This window comes from Micrasema longulum, unplaced genomic scaffold, assembly GCF_059751315.1.
Source record: "Micrasema longulum isolate JH-2025_06_02 unplaced genomic scaffold, ASM5975131v1 h1tg000575l, whole genome shotgun sequence".
Taxonomy (NCBI): Eukaryota; Metazoa; Arthropoda; class Insecta; order Trichoptera; family Brachycentridae; genus Micrasema; species Micrasema longulum.
This window is the reverse complement of record NW_028277771.1, coordinates 228,383-254,298: the sequence shown is the minus strand read 5'-3', so window position 1 is coordinate 254,298 and position 25,916 is coordinate 228,383. Positions and strand designations below refer to the sequence as shown.

Below are 25,916 nucleotides of genomic sequence, written 5' to 3'. Positions count from 1 at the left end.
ACAGTTCTCAGCAATTCTCATAGAAACATGTCTGGAATAAATATATTACTTGGAGGCTTAGTGGTAAGTTGTATTTTTATATTTGCTATACCTAAACGAGACCTTTAACTCGGTTCTTGGAGGACTGAGTCACCTTCTCATTTCTCACTGAAGTAATTCTCATTCAGCGCGTCTGCGTTGCGGGAGTGGGCACCTTTCAATTCAGTTAGGTGGTTAAGTTTGGGTGAAGACCCTGTATTGAGAAGTGTAACGCGATCCCTTGTTCAGAGCTACGGATGAAGACCTCAGCGGCTGTGATGGCGGAGATGAAATGCATCAATACGACGGAAAAGGCGGAAAGGACACAAATATTCTCGCAGGCCACCCGGCCATACTTCGGGCTACGGGCTGTTGGAAGACAGCGGCGTCGGGCAGGACGTTGGGTTAAGGATGGCAGTGGAGGCATCCGAAGCCCCAGTTAACAAGAGGGGTTACTGTATTGTAATCGCTTCCTTTAAGTTAAATTCAAGTAATCCAAATTAACATACATCCCAAAAACGAGTGACCCCGACGTGATTTGTCACAGACATATTTATTAAGTATAGGGAGTTCATAAATAAAACTAACATGTTTTGTTTCTCTCTTTGCGCCCCATTATATAGGTCCGCGTGTTTGATTATTGTTGTCATTCACTCTCTGGTTCCTACAATGTCATTAAATATTTTTGTTTTTATGTCATCAGTTTATAATCTTGTGTTTCTGACATCATTATATCATTGAGGAAAATCTTGTTTTTGTGTTATCAGGTGGTATTCTGCTGTGTGTCACTAACGGAATCATCATCTTCGCACATCGCATCCCCATCATGCTCCTCTTACCGGGTTTGTCCTGAATCCCCGTGTGCGCACATGGACATTCCGTAAGTAATTGAAAATTTTATTTTTCACGCCCATAAGGACTTTACATACACTGAAGTCATATAAAACATCAGTAAATAAGCAACGTAAAATTTAGAAAAAAAAAATATAAAGAAATAAAAGATAGAGCAATGCATAGAATTAAGAATAGTCCAGAAACCGCATACGCGCATCAAACAGAAGGCGACTCAACTACTCATAAATGAGTAGGTTTACGTTTTGACCCATTAGTTTCTTTGTAGACGTCGCTCAGTACGTAATTCCGGATTTGAATTCAACTATGCCGTGTTGTGTCCTTTTAAAGTGCAGAAATACAGCTAGGATCTTAAAGAAACAGGATGCAATCACATTTCATGTGTAATTAGCAAATGAATGTGTATATAACAAATGCATTACTTAAAAATTGAATTATTTTTCCATCTGTCAGATTGTCGAAGAAACAAAATGGAAATTTCGTTAGTGTTGCCAGGGTAGTAAATTTTTTTACCCTACTTTGCTCATCTAATGAGAGAATTAATGAAAATTGGATCTCAGATCAAACAACTCTGTGGTGGACATTTGACCGACATTATCTTCAAAACATACAATAAAATTTGTTTTATATTTTAAGTTTAAAGTTCGTTAATTCAATTACTCTTATTAAACCACCTTTTACTTATCAACTCTGTTGTGTAAATCAATATTTCCGCGTGCAAAATAAAATTTTAGAGAAATGAACAGATTGCTTTTTTTGCCTTACATTTGTGTTATGATTTTTTTCTTCCCATCAAGCAACATTACGCTGCGACCTCACGAATGCGCGTGGTGAAAGTAGGGTATAGTGGGAGAATTATTGGACAAAGTCCGATGTCTTCAAATATGATTCTTTGCTTCTTCTGAACTATTTTTAATTCTATGGAGCACTGTTTAAGAGTATAGTTGGTTTAAAAAATATATATATAAGCTGTAGAAGAAAGAAAAATGTGTATGAGATATTTAAAATAAAAATTAGATAAGCAAATAAAATACAAACGTACAAACAAAATACAATCAAAGGGTTTTTAGCAGCTAGATACATAATATTATAATACAATATAAACAGAATATTAACTTCTATCTGATACAGAACATTTACATTGCATTTTAAATTTACAAGACTCACGTTAAAGACATCGATGTTCCTAGTAAAAAAATATAATTATTATTAATCAATATATTTCAAAAATGATACATGTTTTTTTTAATCGATAAAAAATCTACTTTTATACATCTTGTAAATGTTATAACTGTAGCTCTCCAAAAAAAAGACTAACTCTTGTGCTTGGAGTGACTTACACTGTTATAGTTATTTATTTATTAGAATTTTATATTATTTTGAATATACGAGTAAACGAGAAAAAAAATAAAAGCTTAAAGGATATAAAAGGAAAAACAAAAAATAATAATACATTCATACTAATTAAAATTGAAAGCAGTTTCTACACTTGTTCAAAAAAATTATTTAAATTTACTTCGAATTTATTTATTGATATATTTGTTTTAATAGTTTTTAGTTCATTGGGGAGATTATTGTAATTTTTGACACCTTTGAAGACAAAGCTATTTTGACCATGACTTGTGAGGAATTTAGGGATTTTAATATTATATCTGAGTGACTTATTTATCTCAAATTATTTTATTTTTTCTTCTTTGTAAATTTGTATGATGGAATTTATTTTATAAATAGTGTCTACTGTGTGAACTTTAAATAATTTATATAGAATTTCCGTATTAAATGTTGAGGGTTTCTTAAAAATGACTTTCATTATTCATCTTTGTACTATTTGAAGAGGGTTTAATATATTTGCATATGCACCACCCCATCCAACAATACCATATTGTAACAAAGATTGTACAGTTAAGTTATAAGCTATTTTTAAATTATTGATTGTTTAAATGTTCCTTAGTCAATATGCATATACATTTTCTGATACGTTTAACTAGTTGACTAATATGGTCTTTCCTTTTTGGTTTTGATCTATATATACAACAAGATATTTATATTGATTCGCAAGTACATGCATCCGTACTACTGGTGAATTCAAGCTGTAATTGCTCGATGATAGACAGCAGTAAAACAGAATATTACATCGGGTAACTCTACCAGACACTGGCACGTTAATAAAATTTATGAGTTCACAATAATCAAACATCGATGTTATTATTTAAAATAAAAAAAGCAAGTCATTTAATTTTAGTTTGTTTTCTAATGTTAGGATATTTGAATAATAATTTAAGTATATTGTGTAATTTATATATACAATCGGTACATTTAGTTTAAAATTGATAAAACGCAAAAATTCATGCTGAACTCTTTCGATGTCCTTAACACGAACCCTTTAATATGGTGACCGTATACCTGACTGAGTTATATTAGAGTTGACTTCGCACTAGGGTAATATACAATGTTTTCATTATTTTTAACTCTTGTGTGGCTGTGATGTCACACAAGTCGACATAGGACACAAGACTTGATATATCTCTCTTATTTTTTTGAGTGATGAATTCGTATTTTTTGTAATCTTCAAATGGACATTTTCACACCCGACTTGGAAAGTAAAATTTGTATAACTATACTAAATGTTTATTCAAAAAATATTTATCCTTGCTACGCGAAGAATGAATGTCCGCTAATTTAGCAACACATCTATACAGTCATATACCTTATACAAGAGAGAGCACAAAGATATAAGTCATAACAGGAAAGACAGAGACGCTGTTCTGCGGCGGGTGTCGTCTAAAACAGATTTTGCCTTCAGTTGGTTAATGACAATGATAGGGGGCGCACGCGCGTAACATGAGCGGCGTTTTTGTGATTTTTAATTTATTTGCTATAACGGGGCTAAATTATATGTTTATTAGCATAAGTTATGGAAAACGAATTATTAAACAGTATGTTTCCATGTTTTTCATTTTTTTCATGTCTGAACTTCTGAATATTCCGTATTTTACTAGTGGTAACACGATGTTACATCACCGCGCGCAAAGGGATTATTTACCACAGTCTTTTAAGAGTTAAAGATGCAAAATCCCGTATCGAAAATCCCAAGGTTCTCATGCTATTCTTTGTAATGTTTTGTATATGTTTAATAAAACTCAGTTTTTCATCAAATAGAATACCTAACTTCTTTGTAACTTTTTCTAATGATGAAGAATGTATTTTATTTTATAAGTGAACAAAAATAATATTATATTATTGTTATCAAAAACATTTTTCACTTTGTGGTATGACATTTTACACTTATTTGTTTATAAATTTGTATAAACCACTTTAATTTTTTTTAATTACACTTCGACCGGTTTCGAGGTTACTACCTCATCGTCAGGAATTTAACTAACTTATAATTACACGCGTTGCTATTTATATAATAAAATATTGTATGAAAGAGACAGAAAATTGAATGAAAGAGAGAGAAAAAAGATAAAATAAATCATAACGGGAATAGTTTTAAAAGAGGACTCGAAGTTAAATTTAATTGAAGTTTTTGATTAATGGGTTAACTAATTTCTAATCGTTTTAAACTCTCTAAACGAAAACCATTTTTATTGACATGCAAAATTTCTACACACGTTTCTTGATTAAATTCATGGTTTTCGGATATCAGATGATTTGCGAATTCTGAAAAATTATTAGAGTCTACTACCACAGGTCTCTATAACAACTGCGGGTGGAAAGTGGGCTTTAGGATCCCTTCAATGCAAGATTTTACTGTTCTCGAGCTGGTACTTAAAGCGCAAGACCGATCGCCTTACCTTCATGTATCAGATGATCGAAGAACTGAAATAAAAAAACAGATTTTTTTTCTAGCTCTCTCATTAAGAACTTGTGGACGTATCCTCGAGGTATCAGTGACGCTGCCAAGGACTTCAAAAAGGAGTTAATCTCACTAGCCAAAGAAGCTCGCCAGATGCCCAAAAAAGACAGGAACAGAAGATATGGACTCCTGCTTTCCTTGTCGCTCTGGGCAGTCGACAGGTTTACTGGCATTGTGTCTCCTGTATCACCAAGCTGTGTTTACAAAAAGGTAAGTTATTTAACGATATGCCATGTAATTATTTTATTTTATTTTTATTTTATTGAAATAAACGGCACTTAGTACCTTTTACATATTAGTTACAAATACAGTTAAATATACATACATGTAAGAATTCTTCTTCTTCCAAGTCGGTCTCTCAATGCTGAGGATCGTGATCACCATGAACAATTAGTCTGTTCCACTCCAGTCTGTCCTCAGCCCGACGTACTGACTCATCAAATTTTAGCCCCGTAGCCATCTTTATTTGGTCAGTCCATCTATATGGGATTCTACCCCGGCTTCTCCTACCTTCAACTCGGCCAGACATTATTGCCTTTTCTAGATTGTCTGGCTCACGTCTAGCAATATGTCCGAAGAAAGACAGTATCCTTCTCAAACACATCACTGATAGACGAGTTGAACATGTAAGAATAATTATAAGTAAGACAGAACATATAAAACAATATTATAATTTAAAAATTAAGAAAGTCTAAAAAATATAAACTTTATAAAAAAATGAAATATTACCAGTTATAGATTTATCAATAAAAAATGACAATTTGGTATTAGAAATACTTTGAACCAGTTAAAAAAAACTAAAAAAACAATTGTAAATTACACTTAACGATTAAAAAAAAAAACCATATATACTATTATTTAAAACTAATTAATTCAATTTAAAGCCACTCACTTACCTGGATCCGTTTTAGAGGTCTTATGATATCTTTTTCGATTCGCACATTACAAGAATACATTTTATGCTTAAATGAACGGTTAATAACGTTTTGTTTTTCTCAGACTTCTGCTTATTTTTTTTAACTATTTTATATATTTTATAAAGGAAACAAAATACAACACAACAAACATATTAAAACAACAAGTATGGAGAATAGTTTATAGGTATAAAAACGTCATTTTAATGTCATCCCAATTAAAGAGTAAATTTGTTATTAGGTATGTGTCGAAACAGTCAAAACAGAGTGAGATGGTGGGTGTATGTGTGTATTAGAGGTGTGTAGTTCGCGAACGAGAAACATTGAACTAGAGACATGTTTCTTTCATCTCGGTCAGTTAGTTCGCGAACTAAATGGCTCTTTGAATCATTTGGATCTTTCATATCTTTGTGTCTTGTGGATCTCTAGCTCGTTTCGTTCATTCATTGAACGAGATTGTGTCCTTATTTCTGTGGTTAGTAGGTAGATTAGATACCTACATATACACTCTGTATCCATAGTAGGTACCCAAATGCCTAAACTGGCCGCTTTGTTCATTGTTCTCCTTTATTTCCCGCGCGTCTCACTTGAAATTTAATTGACACTAATTATGAAATGTCGCGATAAAAGTGCTTCTTTATAAATTATTATTATTTGCGTTGAGATGAAAACATTAGGTATTCGTATTTCATTAATGCCCTCTAATTTGAACAAAAGGTTAGTTTGTTCACTCGAGTTTATTGGATTATATATTTTGCTGTATAAATAATTACAGAAACAATTTTACTAATTCATTTTAAAAACATTAATATTTTATAACCTTTTAATAGCTTATTAGGCTGTGCCAGTGTTAAACCATGATAATCAACATTTAAAAAAAGTTACTTAAAATGATGAAGTGATTAAAATATATCAATTCCAGAATAACAGTCCAGTCGGACGATATAACATTTAAAAAAAATCATAAATAAAACAATGTAAAAAATAACAACCTAATTGTGGAAAAACTTATAAGGTCAGTTATCCATTTTGTGCTAGCGGCCGAATAATTTATTAAAAAAAAAAAATATTTGTGTATATTTATTTAATTTGCCTTAGTTTATTTCATAATATTTATTAAAACTGCACACGTTATAAATATAAAAACCTAATTTTTAAAAATGTAAACCCTCTAAGGGATTTTAAAAATTAATTGTAAAAGTAATAAAAAATAAATAAACCTAGCATGAAATATAACTTTCGATAATATATAAAATAACGTTTTTTTTATAAATAAAATAATTTATCTGTTTTCTAACAGGTCTGTGATATTATAAAATCTAAAGAACAATATTATCAATCGTATAAAGAAAATCATGCTGACAAACCAGCCAAAGGTTTAGAGTGATTAGTTTGATTCACCGCTCGTACGCATTTGGCTCGAGCGAACGAAATAACGAAATGAACTAGATACATGAAAGACACGAAAGATATGGAGACACAAATGATTCGATGATGCGAAAGATGCGGAGATATGATGAGCGAAATGAACCGAGTGAGCAAAAGACACATTCGTTCAATTGAACTACTTAAAAGATTCGGTCACTTTGGTGATGCAGATCAAGTGACACGTATCCTCTCGGTGACAGGGTCTCACCTACGTCTAGTGTGTATGAGAGATAGTACCATAAAATGTGTAATTATTTAAATAAAGATAATTGAATGTAATTATGCAGAAAGCGCCCAGCAATAGTAATAAAATTTAAAATTTTGATGTCGGGCAAAATTACCTCCATGTTCGTCCATGTTTGCCCGCAACAATTCTTTGTTGAACTGTATCTCATATGGTGTTTCTGTCTAAATTGTCGTTTGAACATATTTTCATTGCCTAACTAATAAAATATTCGTCTAAAAACAATTGAGCAAATTTACCCGCCGAACTCTATTTGTTTTCATACAAGCAATTTAAAGGCCTTAGGGTTGTCAAAATCTGGTTGATAACTTAAGAAAAATAAATAAACCTTGTTTATTTAAAGAAATGTTTTATTTAAGTACACATACCAATAATCCTAGTCTTAATTACCTAAATTAAAATTTTTAATATCGGTAGGTACACACATTTTTCGAAATGGCAAACATTTATGCCTTTGCTGTGAGAAATAATAACTATTTCAGGAATATAGTTAATGAACAACAAAGTAGGTTAAAATCAGTGGACATCAATTTTTAAAATTATTATAAATTATTTCGGAATCTAAGTCCATAGCTAGTACCAACTATAATTAATAAAATCAGATCTGAGTGGACAATTTTCTGGCAGAATTCCTCGACTGGGTTGTTTTATAAGAGTATTCAATGCTCCATCCCCGTTACACCATGGTTTGAAATCGAAAAGCAATCAAAATTGAACATCTCTTTAATATCAAGAATGAGAATAGGACATTGTCTCGTTGCCTCGCATTTATCGAGAATAGGTGTCTTTACTTCGGCAATGTGTCTTTGTGAAAATGACGATGAGACATTAGATCATCTGTTTTTTGACTGTCCCCTCTTCGAAAGAAGTGAATTCCTTCAAAATATATGTGAAGAATATAATACGTTCCCTCTTAACGTAAAATTTTTACTAGCCCAGAATGATTTGGATACTTATTTACTTCTGACTAAATTCCTAAGGACAAATAATAAAAATATTTGAATTTGTTAAATATTATTTGCATAATTTAATTAATAAGTCTAATTGAATGTCCCTCTTTACTTTTGGCCCGAAATTTCATTTTATGTTTACGTTTACTTTATACAGTAATAATATTTTATTGTCACAACTCTTTCATACTGATTTTAACTACCTCACATTATATTATATTTTTTCGTGGGTATGGGTTTTTTTTTGTCGTTCACTGAAGCGTATATTCTTTAAATTTCTTTTTCTTGTTTCTAAGAGCCAAAATCACTCGCAAACGAGTGGAGGCGTATAAAAAAATAAAAAAATAAATAAAAAAAAGTCCATAGCTATGTGTGTTTTGTTATCAGCGCGTACAATTTTGTGTGAATAACAATATTCCTTTGGTGCATTGTACTGGATTAGTCAAGTTATAACTCGACATCGAGGGAGGAGCGTTTGACAAGTTTTCGATTTTTGATTATTATTTATTTTTATTTAATTTCTGTTACTGCGTTCTTTTTCGCATTTTCGTTGTTTTAGGCTTAAGTATGGAGGATCCTGGGGATCCTCCTGATCTTGAGCATAGAAAAAGACCCAGGGCACCCAGTTCCCCTGATTTGCAACCATGCAAACTTCCTTTCCCTGCTCCCGACCTTTCCTCTCCATCATTTACCTATTCGGATAATGCTTCTGGCCCATTCTTGGTGTTCGTTCAATACCAAGAATCTTCGAAACCCCTTCATCCTATCACTTTTGGTAAACTTTTATATACCAACAAAATTAGTAACATTATATTAGGAGGTGTGAGAGTGGAAAACAAATTTAAAATTTCCTTGACATTTAAGACTGCCGTTGCAGCAAACAATTTTTTAACATCAAACTTTGTCGTTACTAACTCCTTGAAAGCCTATGTACCGTCATTTAAAGTAACCAGATTAGGTATTGTAAAAAGTGTGTCTACAGATCTTACAATTGAAGAAATTATTGAGTCAATCGAGGTCCCTTATGAATGTGGTAAGGTAATTAAGGCTCGACGTCTTAATTATAAAGATAAATCTTGTGAAACTGTGACATTGAAACCATCTCAGTCGATTGTTTTGACTTTCGAGGGGCAAACATTACCCAATAACGTTTATTTGTTTCATAATTCTTTAAAAGTGGAGCAATATATTTTTCCAACTATTTTATGTTTTCAATGTTGCCGCTTTGGCCACACGAAAACACAATGCCGATCGATCCCTAGGTGTTACAAATGTGGGGAATCTCACCTCGGAGAAGTATGCCAGACTGAAAACATTAAATGCGTAAATTGCAATGGCTCGCACAGTGCCTCTAGTTTTTCGTGCCCAGAACTGACTCGACAAAAGAATATAAAGCATACAATGGCCGCTGGTAATGTGACGTACAAGAAAGCTTCCAATTTACATCCCACATCTGCCATTAGCTATGCGGAAAAAACTTCCAAAAATATTAAACGCGTTTCAACTCCCATCACAATGGTTTCGCCTCCTATAAAGTCCACTGCTGTAAATCAAGACATGTTCAGGCATGGAATTCAAAGGAACATGAATCATTTCTCTCTTATCGGAATGGACAGGCGTCCAATCCTGCGGATGGCTGTGCTCTTCAAAATAATGCTTATTCCCAAAACAATTCATCGAATTCAACATCATCAGAACTTGTTCCATCAAATATTTCTAGTCTAATTGATTCTATTGCTAAACTTCTACTTACTTTGATATCAAATCCTAATTCATATCAACCGTCCAACGCTGCTTCATTTATTCCTATAATTAACTCTCTAATTCATAATATTAAAAATGGCGGTGAAGTGGATACTTAACTCAAAACAATTTACTATATTACAATGGAACAGCAGAAGTGCTGTTTCAAACAAATCCGAAATTATATCATTACTTCAAGAACATAATGTTGACATAGCTGCAATTTCAGAAACATGGCTTCCACCAAATTTTACTTTTAATATCCCTGGCTATAAGACGGTTCGACACGATCGTCTTGATGGTAGAGGGGGAACAGCATTATTGATAAAATCAGAAATTCCGTTCACTCACATCACCATACCAACACACATAAATTACCAAGTTGTTGCAATAGATATATCGGGAATCTCTTTTGTTTCTGTATATATCCCTCCAAAAATGCAGTTTGATAGTTCGTACTTCGATTCTATTACTACAAAGCTCTCATCTTCGTTTATTCTTTTGGGGGATTTTAACGCCCATTCAATTTCATGGGGATGTAATTTTTCAGATTCTAGTGGTAGAGCTATCTTAGACTTTACGAATAGCCTTAACTTATGCATAATTAACGATGGGTCACCTACCCGTCTTGCCCCCCCCACACAGAATCAAAACGCAGTCGACCTATCTATTTGCACGTCGGACTTAGCGGGATTAATTAAATGGTCGGTTTTAGACGACTCACACTCAAGTGACCATTTTCCAATTATTCTTGCTTTCGAACGAACCTTACACTCAATTTATCTGAACCGACAGCCAAGAGGTTACGATCTGAGACAGGTTGATTGGAAAGATTTTGAAACTGCCTTGGAAGCGGCTAGCTTTCCTTTTTTTGAACTCGAAGATACAAACTCAATGCTATCATTTATAACTAATGAAGTGTACTCAGTTGCAGATAAACTTATCCCCAAGAAAACGGCAAAACGTAAGCAAGTTAAGTGTCCCCCATGGTGGGATGATGAAAAAACTACTATAGTTGCTGATAGGAAAAAAGCGATGCGTGAGTATAGGTATAACATGTCTTTGGGTAATTTTTTAGAACTGAAGAGACTTCAAGCATTAGCTAAAAGAACTCTTCAGCGCAAAAAACGTCAAGGTTGGCGTGAGTTTTGCTCCTCACTCTCACCAGAAACACCTGTTTCTCAAATTTGGAGTGCTGTACGTCGATTCAAAGGGTGCTTATCATCATTGTCTAGCTCTTCTACTGATTGGATTGAAGATTTTGTAAATAAACTAGCTCCCCCGTACGTTCCTCAAGAATGTGAAGTATTTTCGGAAGCACAAAAAGTTGTGTCACCAAGTTGGCTTTCTCGGAGATTTACTCTGGAAGAAATGTCTTCAGCTATCAGTCATGCACGAGACTCTACTCCTGGTATAGATCTTATCTCTTATCAAATGATAAGACACTTCCCACATTCCTTTCGCGTTGAACTTCTCAAATTATATAATAATATTCTCGATTCTTCTGTGGTCCCAACATAATGGAGACAACAACTTATTATTCCAATTTTGAAACCTGGTAAGTGCTCATCAAAAGGCTCTTCATATCGCCCTATTGCGTTATCTTGTTGTTTGCTGAAAATTATAGAATACATGATAAAGGCTCGAGTAGAATGGCATGTTGAAACTGAACGCCTCCTTCCCTTCACTCAGTTCGGCTTCAGGAAAGCAAAGTCTTGTCTAGATAACATTGCTTTACTATACGTGGATATACAATCTGCAAAGACATCACAAATGTGCACTATTGCGTGTTTTGTAGACATAGCAAGTGCATATGACAACGTTAACCTCCCTTTTCTGGAAAGAAAGCTTTGTACGTCAGGTATTCCAAAAAAATTATCACGTATAATATTCAATATGCTTTCCCAGAGAGAGCTAGTAGTTGAAACCCCTACTGGTAAGATTATGCGTACTGTTTATAAGGGCCTACCACAAGGCTCAGTTTTTAGCCCTTTGCTGTTTAACATATATACTATAGACCTACATAGTTCCCTCCCAAGTATGAGTAAAATTTTACAATATGCTGATGATTTTGTTATTTATCTCCACCATAAAAACATAACGCAGGGTGCGATCGAAATGGAGACAATAATGCATTATCTAGAATTGTGGCTGAGCAGTAATTATTTAGAAGTTGCTCCCTCAAAAAGTCAATTAGTAATATTTTCCAATAAACATAAAATGCCGGATATATGCATCAAACTTCAGGAAATACCGATCCCAATTAAGCAGTCAGTGAAATTCTTGGGTATGACTATCCATAGGAAATTATCATGGAATATACACATAGAAGAGGTTGTCGCAAAGTGCGAGAGGAACCTTAACATTCTTCGAGCCGTGTCTCGAGTGTGGTGGGGGGCTCACCCGTCGACCTTAAAAATGTTGTATAAAGCATTGATTCGTAGTCATCTCGATTATGGCAGTTATTTTTTTGACCCTTTGCCAAAATATCAATTGAAAAAATTAGACCAAATTCAGTCAAAGAGTTTACGTTTAATTTTAGGAGCAATGAGGTCCTCACATTGTATCTCTACAGGTAGAAACTGGTGAAATGCCATTGTTGCTGCGCAGGAAATATCTTGCAATAAAATTTGTTTTGAAACGAATTGAATTTGAGGATCATCCTTTGATAAAATCCTTGTCAGTTCTAACTCAAAAGATGACAAATGAAACAAACGCTCGCAGATCTATTCCTTTATTGTGTTCGTCCATGCAGTATATTCAGTCAGTATTTACAATTTACCCCAGGGACAACTTGCCAATATTTTCTACTCCATTGAAAGCACTAATATTTTCCTCTCAAATAGAAGAACATATAAGTATTGATAAATCATTTGCTCGATTGAATCACCAAGGTAATAACCAAACATTCTTGGCGAATATAGAAGAAAAATGGCCTGGTTCCACATTTATATTTACTGATGGATCTTAAACAGCCCAAGGATGTGGTGCGGCATTTTATATTCCAACTTTTCAATTAAGTAGACTTTTCATACTGCCTTCCGATTCCTCAGTTTTTACTGCCGAGTGCATTGCACTAAAATAGGCTTTAATGGAAGTTATACACCTTGAGATTCCTATGTCAATAATATTTACTGATTCCCTTAGTCTGATCAAAAAGTTGAAATCTGGAATTTATGGTAGTAATGATGGACTAATTTGTGAAATGAAATATCTTATATTTTTTGCGTTCGAGAGAAATTTCAAGGTGACCTTATGTTGGATTCCTTCGCATATCGGAATTTCCGGAAATGAAAGAGTTGATCACCTAGCAAAGGAAGCATGCCTTCATGGAAGCATCCCGCACTCCTTTAGTCGTCCTACTGATGATTGTGTACCAACTATAATTAATAAAATCAGATCTGAGTGGACAATTTTCTGGCAGAATTCCTCGACTGGGTTGTTTTATAAGAGTATTCAATGCTCCATCCCCATTACACCATGGTTTAAAATCGAAAAGCAATCAAAATTGAACATCTCTTTAATATCAAGAATGAGAATAGGACATTGTCTCGTTGCCTCGCATTTATCGAGAATAGGTGTCTTTACTTCGGCAATGTGTCTTTGTGAAAATGACGATGAGACATTAGATCATTTGTTTTTTGACTGTTCCCTCTACGAAAGAAGCGAATTCCTTCAAAATATATGTGAAGAATATAATACGTTCCCTCTTAACGTAAAATTTTTACTAGCCCAGAATGATTTGGATACTTATTTACTTCTGACTAAATTCTTAAGGACAAATAATAAAAATATTTGAATTTGTTAAATATTATTTGCATAATTTAATTAATAAGTCTAATTGAATGTCCCTCTTTACTTTTGGCCCAAAATTTCATTTTATGTTTACGTTTACTTTATACAGTAATAATATTTTATTGTCACATAACTCTTTCATACTGATTTTAACTACCTCACATTATATTATATTTTTTCGTGGGTATGGGTTTTTTTTTGTCGTTCACTGAAGCGTATATTCTTTAAATTTCTTATTCTTGTTTCCAAGAGCCAAAATCACTCGCAAACGAGTGGAAGCGTAAAAAAAAAAAAAAAATAAATAAAAAAAAAGTCCATAGCTACGAAAGTGAAAAAATATCGTTTAAGGGGGGATAAAAATGGAGGCTGATTAACTCCAGATATAATAAAAATGATCTAATATTGAAACAAATTATATACCGTGCGAAAAATGAGAAATGCTTCAGAAATTATTAAACGCAATATAAGGAATATAAAAACACACTTTAAAATTAAATAAGAAAGGCAAAGTAGAATTAAATTAAATTATCCACAGTAATGATAATACTTTGGAAAATCTAAAATACCTAATGTGTGCAAAACCTTCATAATACTTTTAATTTTATTTAAATTAACCATTAAAATTAGAAAATGACAACCCTGACATATTTTTTCGTTTGGGTAAAATTGACAACCCAGAGGCTCAACTTATGCGGATTATTTGCCGATCGTCATAATTCTTGATTTAATATACTGACAGCACATAATATGAACAGAAAATAATCTGAAAACCTTTTTCTATATCATGCAACAAGAAAAACTTACCTTTGTCTTTGTATCGAGCAGTATATTAAAAAACACAGAGTCGTAATTGGCCCGCAACAAATTACACGCGCACTTTGACAGGTTCTGACAAGCCACTGAGTAAAGTTAGTGACTAAAGCTTCTGAGGGAAGTTAGTGACATAAATCTACTGTAATATATTTTTTAAGGGCTGAGCATAGATTAGACTCTTTGGGCAAAATATAAAATATCCACCAAGGGCTAAATTGGATGGTTTTGGGGTACAGTTATATTTGTTGCACATTTGTTGATACGCCATCATAACATTGAACAGTGTTGTAAATTTTATGTTAAAATACAACAAAAATGCCTACTCGTCATTCAAACATGAATGCCAAGCGTTTTACAAGACGAAAGTTTGACAGCTGAAATTACGATGTCGCATTCGATTGTCAATGTCGAGTGCTTTGGGGCTTTGGATTGGTTTATAGACTGCATTCGTATGGGTGGTTCAAGAATCTTGTCACTCGTCAAATTACGGAAGTCGCATACGATTCTGAAGACGAATGAGTCCAGCATAAGACCCCCGAGCCGTCACCACCCCACCACCGACCATTCTGTAACAGTTCGCGGAAACCACAGAAACACCACTCGCCAGAAGGCGGACTGTCGTCGTTCGTCAACAGACCTTCGGATCCACTCGAAGAGTGTCCTGCTATCATTGATACCTTTTATTGCCTTTACTATATCTATCATGTGTAATGTTGCCTCTCTTGACAAGTCCTTATGTAAATCCTCTTGTGCTGATATATTATAACAGACACGAAAAACATTGTTAAGAACGGAATATGGAGGTCTGGGCACTTACCTGGTTTATTTATTTATAGGCCCTACGGGTTTTTACATTTATTGGTAAAACATTTAAGTGCAGCAGAGATAAATAAACATTAGATTAAAAGTAAGAATAACATTAGAAAAACTAAAAGAAAAAAGAATAAGCAAAAATAAGGAAATGTACAAAAATAAGGAAAGATATTTAATATATCAACAAAAACAACAAAAAACCGTCACGCCGTTTTCCCGTAATGGTGGGCAGAGAGGATAGAACGCCACATAACTCTATATTTGCATACAGATCTCGCTTCTTCTACATTCATACATCTTCTCATGCACGCGCGCCGATTATTCCGACTTTTGACATGTCCATCTTCAAGTATTTGTTGGATTTGGTCATGCCATGTCTTTCTAGGTCTTCCTCTATTTCTGCATCCATCAACATTCGCATTCTAAATATTCTTAGCCGTTCTTTCGCTGTCCATTCGCTCTACATATCCAAACCAGCGCAGAGCTCCTTTTTATATTTACATTCATAAATACACACACATACATACACACCCTTATGCACACATACACACAAACATATTCATACATGTGTACATACATTTATATATATGTATATAAACTGTTTTGATTTATTTATTTTATAAATTTATTGCATAAAATAATTATACATATTTAATAACAGGGAATCTATATAAAACTAGTAAATAGAAAATGAAAACGGAGTGTTCTCTGTTTAGGATAATCTTCTTTTAACATGGCTCAGCCTGTTCTAAGATCGAGATTTTTTTTATCTTTTAAAGTATAAGTAGTTCTATACTACCAAAACAATAACAAAAAAAACTAAAGCCACTTAGTTATAAATAAATGCCTAGCTAATCAAATGAAAGAAATTAATAATCGTTAATATACAAAGGTACCACAGAGACAAACGCGTTATACACAACTTTTCCACATACCTAAATGCAGAACAAATTCGCCAAAAAACGCTACGATTAACCGTATTATGGATACGTATAACAGGAAATTTAACGAAATAGATATATTTACCAAAAATATTAAATTTATCAAAACTGCCATAGGTAATAAATTGTCTTTGTCCGCATCCTCCTCTCCGTTGCTCTCTATCCCTGAACATATATAAGTTTTATAGTGAGAAGATCTTTTAATATAATTATGTATCCCCGTACTGCGGGCCAACTGTTTGTGACACCTGATTTTTTATAATCCGAATCATTTCTATTAAACTTATATGTTAATCTTATTTATATATTATGTAGGTGCATATAATATGCATTTGTGTGTTCGTTTTGAATTAACGTTCGCGTATTGTCAAACCTTATTTTATTGTTGTCATTATTTCGTATTTACTGCATTTTGTGGTTACCTACCGTATTGTATAGGACTCGTCGCACATTATTCATTCGATGTGTATCAGTTTAATTTAAAAAATAAAATGCTTTTTTTTTTTTCAGAATACGGTTTTGAAATTTAACCTACTTAAAAAAAAAAAAAAAAAACAATTTATATCATTTCGTCATTTGAATTTTAACAAAAAGGTTTCTAACTTTTTACTAAGCTCTTTATTGTACCATTTTTAATACAATTTACAAGTTTTAAGCAAATATATTATTTTCATACTTACGCACCCATACACACGCACCCTCTCCCTCTTTCATTCCCACACGCACATGTATCCTCTCCCTCATTCATTCACGCATACACACATTCACATACACATGAATACAAACGTCACACAAATACAATTACTAAACTTCTTTTCTTATATATTATGTGTCATTATATTAACAGTGGATTTTTTAAATTGGCTTTAGTATTGTTAAGATTTTTCTAATTATTTTGTTTATGTAATAGCTGTAAAAATCCCAAATAAAATGAAATAAAATAAAATAAATAAATAAAATATACTAATATAAAGTAAATGTATGTGCCAAGAATACATGTTACTTAAACATAAATAATATAGTATAATATATAATAAGAAACGAATATAAAGTAATGTAATACATAAAAATATAAATAATAATTGTACCAACTATATAAAGTACTACGTTTATTAATCTACATGTACATATATTTCAAAAAATCTCTAGCTACACTATTTATATGCGCATAAATTTTAATTTTGAAATTTGTTTTATATTTTGAGTCTTTTAGATTTGGCATTAAATTGTATTATTGTATTATATACATCATAAGTCATGAGTCATTACTAAGATCCCGACGGTTCGTCACATTTACACATAAAATATTATACCTAATCTAATAACTTCTAAATTAAATTTATTTTTATTGATTTAACGGGGATTTTTTTAGTAATTGCTTATTTGGGTTTTTCAAAATTGATTGAATATCAATGTACTCGCTTTTTTAATTGTGAGGTGTTTTCGTAACTCTCCATTATTACCCTCTAATTAGTTTTTTTTTGTTCCTAACAATTCGTAAATCTCAATTTACCGAATTAATTTGTAAATCGAACTAAATCGAACAAAAATAAACAATCTCTTTTTCTCTAATGTTTGAAATCGCTATATTTTTTTTAATTTTTTATTTATAAGTTCGTATTTTTTATGTTACAAACTATAATTAATAATAAAAATAATGTGACCTCACTGGGGTTACCCGTGCCGAGGACACCTCAAATACTTTTTTAAAAATATAAATGTTTACAGTAATTTATTTATCGAAACTTCTGATAGTTCATTTAATTTTTAGTTTGACAGTTTTTATTAAAGTTTGATATCTTATTGAATTGATAGTTAATTAAAAATTAAGAATCGTCCTTAAGAACGCTTAACAACCACTGGCGGACATTACACGTAACACACGAGGTTTGAACAACAGATTATGAATCAAAATATATATATTATTTTTCTCAAATGAATGTAATAATCCGTAAGGGTTAATAAATGAATTATCTAATAATATTTTTTAAAAAATAACAAATATAATTTTATCTATTTTGTGCGATTCTTTCATTAAAGATATATTATACGCATGTGAAATTGTATCGACGAATACCTTCAAATTGTATTTATTTATTTTTATTTTCTTTTATTTAGGAAACATACAGTACAGTTACATAGTTTTATATTTTACACAGTTAGACTTAACTCTAATGGACCAGTGAAGTTTCCTTATTATAAAGTAATTATATGTAAGGTTATTAATTAAAGTACAAAAAAAAAGAAGGAAAAAAATATAAATTGAAGTTGTTTAAAAATTAAAATTAAGGTAAAAAATAAAGAAAATCTGTAAAAGTAATTGAACGTTAAGAATTAAAATAAGGAATAAAAAACATGCTCAGATGTAAAAATAAAAATTAAAATTAATAAAAAAAAATTAAAAAGAAAAAACATAAATATTCACATACATATTTGAAGGGATTCAAAGAAAACGATGAGAATAATCTTTAAAGAATCTTTAAAAAAGAAAATAAATTTAAGTGAATTTAAAAACATTAAATTAAATAAAATTAATGACACATATTACTCTTACGAGCAGCAATACTCGTATATTGATTTTATATACATATACAATATAAGTAATTAAAAGTAGTTTAAAAGTATAAAAACATGTCTATGCAGCAGAGAAAAAAGAAAGAATAACAGGTAGAGCAAGTAATATTTAAAATTTAAAAAGCAATATGTTTTATACGTTTAGTAGTATGTATCTTTGTTAAATAACCTTATGAAATAAATACTGTTTTTTTTTCAGCTTGCCGATAGCTCGATATCCAACTGCCCCATTGCACGAAAGGTAGCTTTAAATGAGTACAATTTTCTCTGTGGAAATGCTACCGAATACGCCATTCGAATCGGTATGATGGCTGCTGGGTGCCCGTTTGATCCCCTCGAGGTAACAAGCCATATAATTTATAATATTAATAAATATTTAATTCCAGAAAGCTAATAGGGGAATGCAAAACCACGCTATCCATTTATGGTATATTCTAAAGGCCCAACTAGCGGCCGACGCGTGACGCTAGGTATTGCATGAATTCAAACAGTCCCATTTCCCGCCTTATATTTTTCAAAAGTTTTACAATTCAAACTGACGTGCGTCCAGCTCAAAGTATTTCTCCGAACTGATGAATAAATTTAAATATCTAGAAATTCGTTGCAACAGAGAGGGAAAACATTTTTGAGAAGGTAATATGGAAGTGTAGGCATTGATTTATTTAGTTTGTAATAAGTACTTTGGCTGACTTATTGCTAAAAGCTATATCTTCTAGCCTAAAAAACATCATCATCATCAATAGCGCTGCAGCCCGTTGTGGGCCCTGGCCTTCTCCCGAATCTGTCTCCATTCCTCCCTGCACCCTGTGGCTCTTTTCCAGTTCGTCAGGCCAATTGTTGCCAGGCTTTCCACACTATCCAGCCATCTTAATTTTGGCCTGCCCCTGCTTCGTCTGCTTTTTGGAGTGGTATAAATAATATTTTTTGTAAATAACGTTTTTATTCATTCTGTGCACATGGCCCAACCATTGTAATCTGCTTATTTTTATGAATTGTACAATGTTGAGTTCGCCATTCAGTGCCTCCAATTCATGATTGAACCGTCTTTTCCACACTCCGTTTTGATTGACAGCACCAAATATCTCCCGTAATATTTTTCTTTCAAATACCAATACCATGTTTTCACCTCTTTTGGTCATAACACCCAGCATTTGGCACCATATGCAATCACCGGTCTGAGGAGAGTTTTTTAAATAATGGTCTTAGTTCTTCTAGAGAGCAATTTAGATCCCAGATGTTTAATCAATCTATAAAAACATATATTTGCTGCCGATAACCGTGGTCTAATCTCGGTACTATAATTGCTATCATCAGTAATTTCAGTACCTAAATATTTAAAGGAGCTGACATTGTCTATGTGGTGTGACCAAACGTCAATTGCCTGCAGTGCATAGTTTATTTGTGACTTTCTTGCCAACGTATATTAAGTCATAGATGTATTTATTTTAAGACCCATATCACTTGCAGTTATCTCTAGCTTTAATAAATCATCCCGGAATAGTTCTGAATATTACAGCTAGGTCATCTGCATAGGCATATTGTTTCTACTTCTGCATCTCTTATGGATTTTTCTAGAGCAATATTAAACAACAGACATGCCAGTGCATCACCTTGCCTTAGACCGTTGTACTTCTGGAATGGATCTGATTTGCTGTTTTGGACCTTCACCAAGCATTGTGTTTTAGGAATCCCCAATTCAATTTGCCATTACCTCGTTCAGCTTCGACCTCTTGATACTGTCATTATTCTTCTTCTGGTGCCTTATAAGGGCCCCCCGACGTAGGCGATCACTGCAGCGAAAACATGTCATTCCCGCGCTACTCCGTAGCCAGGACAACTGCTTATTGGATGTACTCGCCACAGTGATTCCTGGGAAAAGATGACCAAAATGGTTTACCGTTGCCTTCTCTGGTGGATTTTTCTGTTGGGGTTATCTTCCCTTAGCTGGTTGGTTCTGGTTTACAGGCGCCAGAAACTCGACTTTCATCCTTTCGTTATCTGCTGTGATCACACCGTATGAGTGTGATCCCATTGCCTGGGGTTCATGACGTGAACGCTAACAAGTTGGACTAGTCAGCTGTGAATGCAACTGGGCAGCATTTTAAAGAATCACACCCTCCAGCAAGATGTGACTAACTGCGGCCCTACTGACGGTTCTAACTCCGATACTGTCATATGCCGCTTTAAATTCAAACATGTGGCGGGTCTCAACGTTATATTCCAGCGTATTTTTCCAGTATGATCCTCAATGTACATATTTGGTCAGTTGTTGATCTATCTGATCTGAATCCACAAAAAAACAGATTCGTCAAAAATTTGTACTAAAAAAGCGAAAATAAATATCAAAAACATACATACATTATAAAAACCCGATTAATTAAAAATAGCCGCGTTTCTTATAATTGGGAGGCAAGGCTTGCACATATAAAGTTACGAAATTGTCATTTTGTCATACGTATTAAAGTATGAGGAATGTGGAATCAAATAATGAGTTTGGAAAGAGAGAGAAAGAGAAACCAAGGAAAGAATAGGGATAAAGATATATATGTATTTAAAAAACGGTAAAATACAGGGAATTTATGTAAGCATTTACAGGGCTTATGACCTATCATTGGCCGGTTTAGTTGCCACTTCACACCATTCTGCCTATGTTTAAACATCCACACTTTCTCAACTCTTCATCTGTCGACGTTTGTGAAGTAAAGGAGCTGAATGCTTTAACATGTGAGTGAGATTCATCCGGCTGAACCAAATCACCTACTAGGCATCGCCTGAAAACAATTTTCCAATTTTTATACTTATTCTTATACCAGTTAGTTAATTCAACAATGTTTTGAGTATGTCCAAATGTTTGCAGACAGGCTGGGTTTCCACCCTAGGGAGTTATTCAGAGTTTAATCCTTTACTTCACAAAAGTCGACAGATGGAAGAGTTGAGATAGTGTAATTTGTTTATTTAGATTGTTTTATAAAAAATAACAGCAATTCTTAAACAAGTAATTCCTTAACGCATAACGTACAAAAATAATACTACAGACTAAAAAAAAACTCTGATTGAGAATGTTGATTCTAGATGTTTGTAATATTTCTTCACATTTTTTTAGTTCGACAAATCTGACATTGAAGAGTGTGATATGGACGGAATCTTTGAGAAAGTTCTAGAAACGCCCGGCTGCGAATTGCCCGACAGTTTGAAGGACATAATCATTAGATTGAGTGAATCTGATGATGATGACGATTCAGCAATTGTTTGCGCCTGCGCTGGCGCCATCACTAAATCTAGCCTCAACATGTTTGCCAAACTACTGGAAACCAAGGAACTAATCGAGGTAAATATTGCATATTTATATCACATGGTCGGCTTATTTTAGTCCTGTAGAACATAAACTACCCATTGAGATATTAATACACATAGGCATCAGGGGCGAGTTCTCCCAATAACCGATTATTTGCTGCTTACCATATTTTTTTGACATCAAAAGTAATGTTTTATGTTATATTATTATTAGGAAAAAATAAATCACAAAAACAGTAATAATATTACTCGGGTTAGTAAATTTACATCATATTCCATACGGGAAGCGAGTTGCGCCTCTATCGGCCAAAAGTATTACTACCGGATTACACGAGCTTGCGCGGCCAAAGATAAAACATGATTAACAAATTAAAACAGGAATGGGGAATACCTTAAAAAAGGGAATGTGGAAGTCTATCCATTTACAGGGCTTATGACCTGATTGGCTGGTTTATGTGGCCACTTTACACATTGTGTAACATTCACCATTTTGCCTATGTTTCAATTCCTCCATTTGTTGATTTTAGTGAAGTTGGGAAAACTGGACGGTTTCCCAATTATGAATTTTACAAGTCCGCGCATGCGTAAACTGGGATCTTTAGTATCTCTGAAACCAGTTCTGACAAACCAATTCGGGTTTATTTTCCATATATTGTGACGGTTTTATAACAAATTTAGCATTTAAATCGGTTGACAAGATGGTACTGTAATATTGAACTATTTCATATAACTCTTTTATGCTGATATTATGGAATATAATAGCTTTTTAGTTTATTTCAAAGAACTTACTTCGAATCTCTGTATAAGTAGTAGCAATACAGTTTTCTTTATGTATATCCCTTGTACTAACCGACTTCTTCTCCTGCTATCTATATTATTCAAAAATAATAAATTTTGTTGTTTTAATTCCAAAGGTTCTAAGACTAAAGGCTTGTCCTGCCAAAATCCCAAGTTGGTGCTGCCAGGGAAGATTTGAAGAATTGACAAAAAAAACAAACAAATTGAAGAAACAGGTTAATGTAATCATTGAAGAAGAACTAGGAGATGAATAATCGCTACCGGAATCATTAGTAAGGATGGAATATATCATCAGACCAACGTCAATGCCAATGCTTACTATGCACAATGTGTTTGTGATCGACCATGCAAAATATCATATTTGGTGCCCACGTAGTCAAATCAATGTCAAAAGCGGTGCAAATTCTAGTTCCATGTAACATGCATAATTTTATTTTAAATTTTTATGATCCATTTCATATCCTAACCAGCGCTGTGCTGACCACTATACCACGAGATGGACAATAATGATAGCAGTTTATACTCAAAACCTCAGTAAAATAATTGACACTGACCTGATGATATGACAGCAATTTTCTTATTTTTTTATTGTATTTTTTTACAAGTGTAATGTTTATTTCATTACAAGGATCTTTATGATACTACTGTATTCTTAGGCATAAAATTAGATTCTAAGCTTCAATGGGGCCTTCATATAACTGGTTTATCGAACAGACTTAGTTCTGCAGTCTACGATGTTAAAAAGTTTCGACATCTCACTGATGTAGAAACAGTTAAGTCTATTCCAGTTGCTTCCACAGCGTTATGTCTTACGGTATACTGCTGTGGGGAAGTGCTGCAGATATTTATTCTGTTTTTGTGCTGCAGAAGAGTGCTGTTTGAGCAATTTACAATATGAATCCCAGAAAATAACTTAGAGATAAGTTTAAAGAAATCACAATATATTGACAGTCACATGTCAATATATTTGTGAAACTTGATATGTACGCAACAATATTTACGACTTTAAAAGGAACAGAGATTTCAAGTTCATTTCAGGTTCAACACAAGAAATAACGATAAACTAGCTGTGCCAATACTAGACTGCAAAAAAAATCTTTTGCTTAAAACTGCATACGACTCTACAACAAGGTACGTCTGGAAACTCAGCACAGGCTGTTCAGAAAAAAACTACTATAGAGTCGAAGACTATTTGCAGGACATGACATATTGGCATTCGATTCGTGTTTATTGATTTCAGCTTGTTGTTGATTTGAATTTATTAATTTGTTGAGTTTAATTGACTGGTTGTTGAATTGTATTATATAAATGTAATTAATTGGCGTTTATAAGTGATTCAATAAACCTTTTGTAAAGAATATACTAAACTAAACTAAACTTATCTGTTATAGACATTAATTTATATAAATATATATTTTGCTGAAAATGACTTATTTTCTAATGGTTTTCACTCATTCTGGTATATATTTTATATTGGGTGTTTTATTATTATCATTATTTTCCTATTCACACCTAGAGGTGGATACTCAAACTGACGCGTGTATGGCTCATTTTTGTTAGGTAAGGAAACATTTTGGGACCATTTTTGTTTTGGACCGTTTGGTCGTTAATAAGCGTTTCGAAAAATAAGTAACGAGATGTGGTGAAGCGGGGTTTTAACCTCGGCCCTCCTAATCCGAGACCACAAACCATCTCTTCAATGTATTAATAATTCAAAATTGAATCATAAGGTTCTTTTGGTAGATCAAAAAGATCGCCCACTATCAACCTACTCAGGTGTGGGCAAATACGATGGTTGTGGAACGATATGAGTTGAATTTTTGGCGAAATGGTCTCGTAGTACCAATGCAGTGTGAGATGGTGCTCTATCGTTGTGCAAAACCCAAGAATTGTCTGCCTATAATTCTGGTCTTTTGCGAATAGCTGCGAATAGCTTCATGTAAACGTTGCATAACGCTCAAATAATATTCCTTGATAACAGTTTGGCCCGACGCGGTGGGAGGAATTCATTTTGCGATAATCGAAGAAAACTGTTGACGTGGTCTTGATTTTTTTACAACTTTTGCGCGATCTTTTCGCTCTTGACTCACCTTTTGCACGGCATTCGCTTTATTGGTCGGATGTTTTTAGGTCGAACGAAATATTACTGGAATCAGCGAGGCTTCTTATTGTCAATCGACGATTTTTAAACACCAAATCTTTGTTTTCCTTGATGTGGTGTTTATCAGTTGGCGTTGATGGTCGTCCAGGGCGATTTTTGTCTTCAACGCTTTCTCTACCTTCTTTGAATTGTTTATATCACTTGTAAACATTTTTTTGTGACATAACCTGGTCATCAAAAGCTTTTTGCAACATTTTTAATGTTTTTGCAGCAGAAATTTCATTCCGCAAGTAAAATTTTATGCAACTTCTTCGCTTAACAAAATCAGTAATTGTAAAAATCGCTCAATCACTTTTTGGTGTTTCCAAAACACATGCGTAACCATTGGACAAATGCAAAAATTGACATAAAATTTAACACAGATGTCAGCGACAGTACTACCTACCATCCTAAAAAAAATTAGGATGATAGTACTGTATAAAGTTTGCCAGAATCGAAGAGCCAGCATATTTTTCATCAAAAATTTCAATTAATTTTTTTATCACACACGTATATAAATCTACTCGTAAAATATATTTATTTACATATCATTTGTACTATCGAAAATACGTTCTTTAAAATAAGATATTTTATTGTAAAATCCATCTCGAATATTGCACAGCTATCTGGTCCCCAGTTTATAAATTAAATATTAATAGAATCGACAGTGTTCAAAAAAAAATCTGAAACAAGTAGAATACAAATTTCATTTGCATTTTCCAAATTATAAAGGGTTTTTA

General features: G+C 33.1%; 1 protein-coding gene across 1 annotated transcript; it reads left to right on the top strand.

The window, feature by feature from the left end:
* Positions 1-24,465, top strand: LOC148280496 (uncharacterized). Its single transcript, XM_088228282.1, has 6 exons — positions 1-63; positions 786-898; positions 4,723-4,939; positions 19,144-19,284; positions 22,048-22,272; positions 23,153-24,465. Exons 1-6 carry the CDS (start codon positions 28-30, stop codon positions 23,288-23,290), a joined length of 870 nt encoding a protein of 289 aa, XP_088084408.1. The 5' UTR covers positions 1-27; the 3' UTR covers positions 23,291-24,465.
* Positions 24,466-25,916: the final 1,451 nt, after the last annotated feature.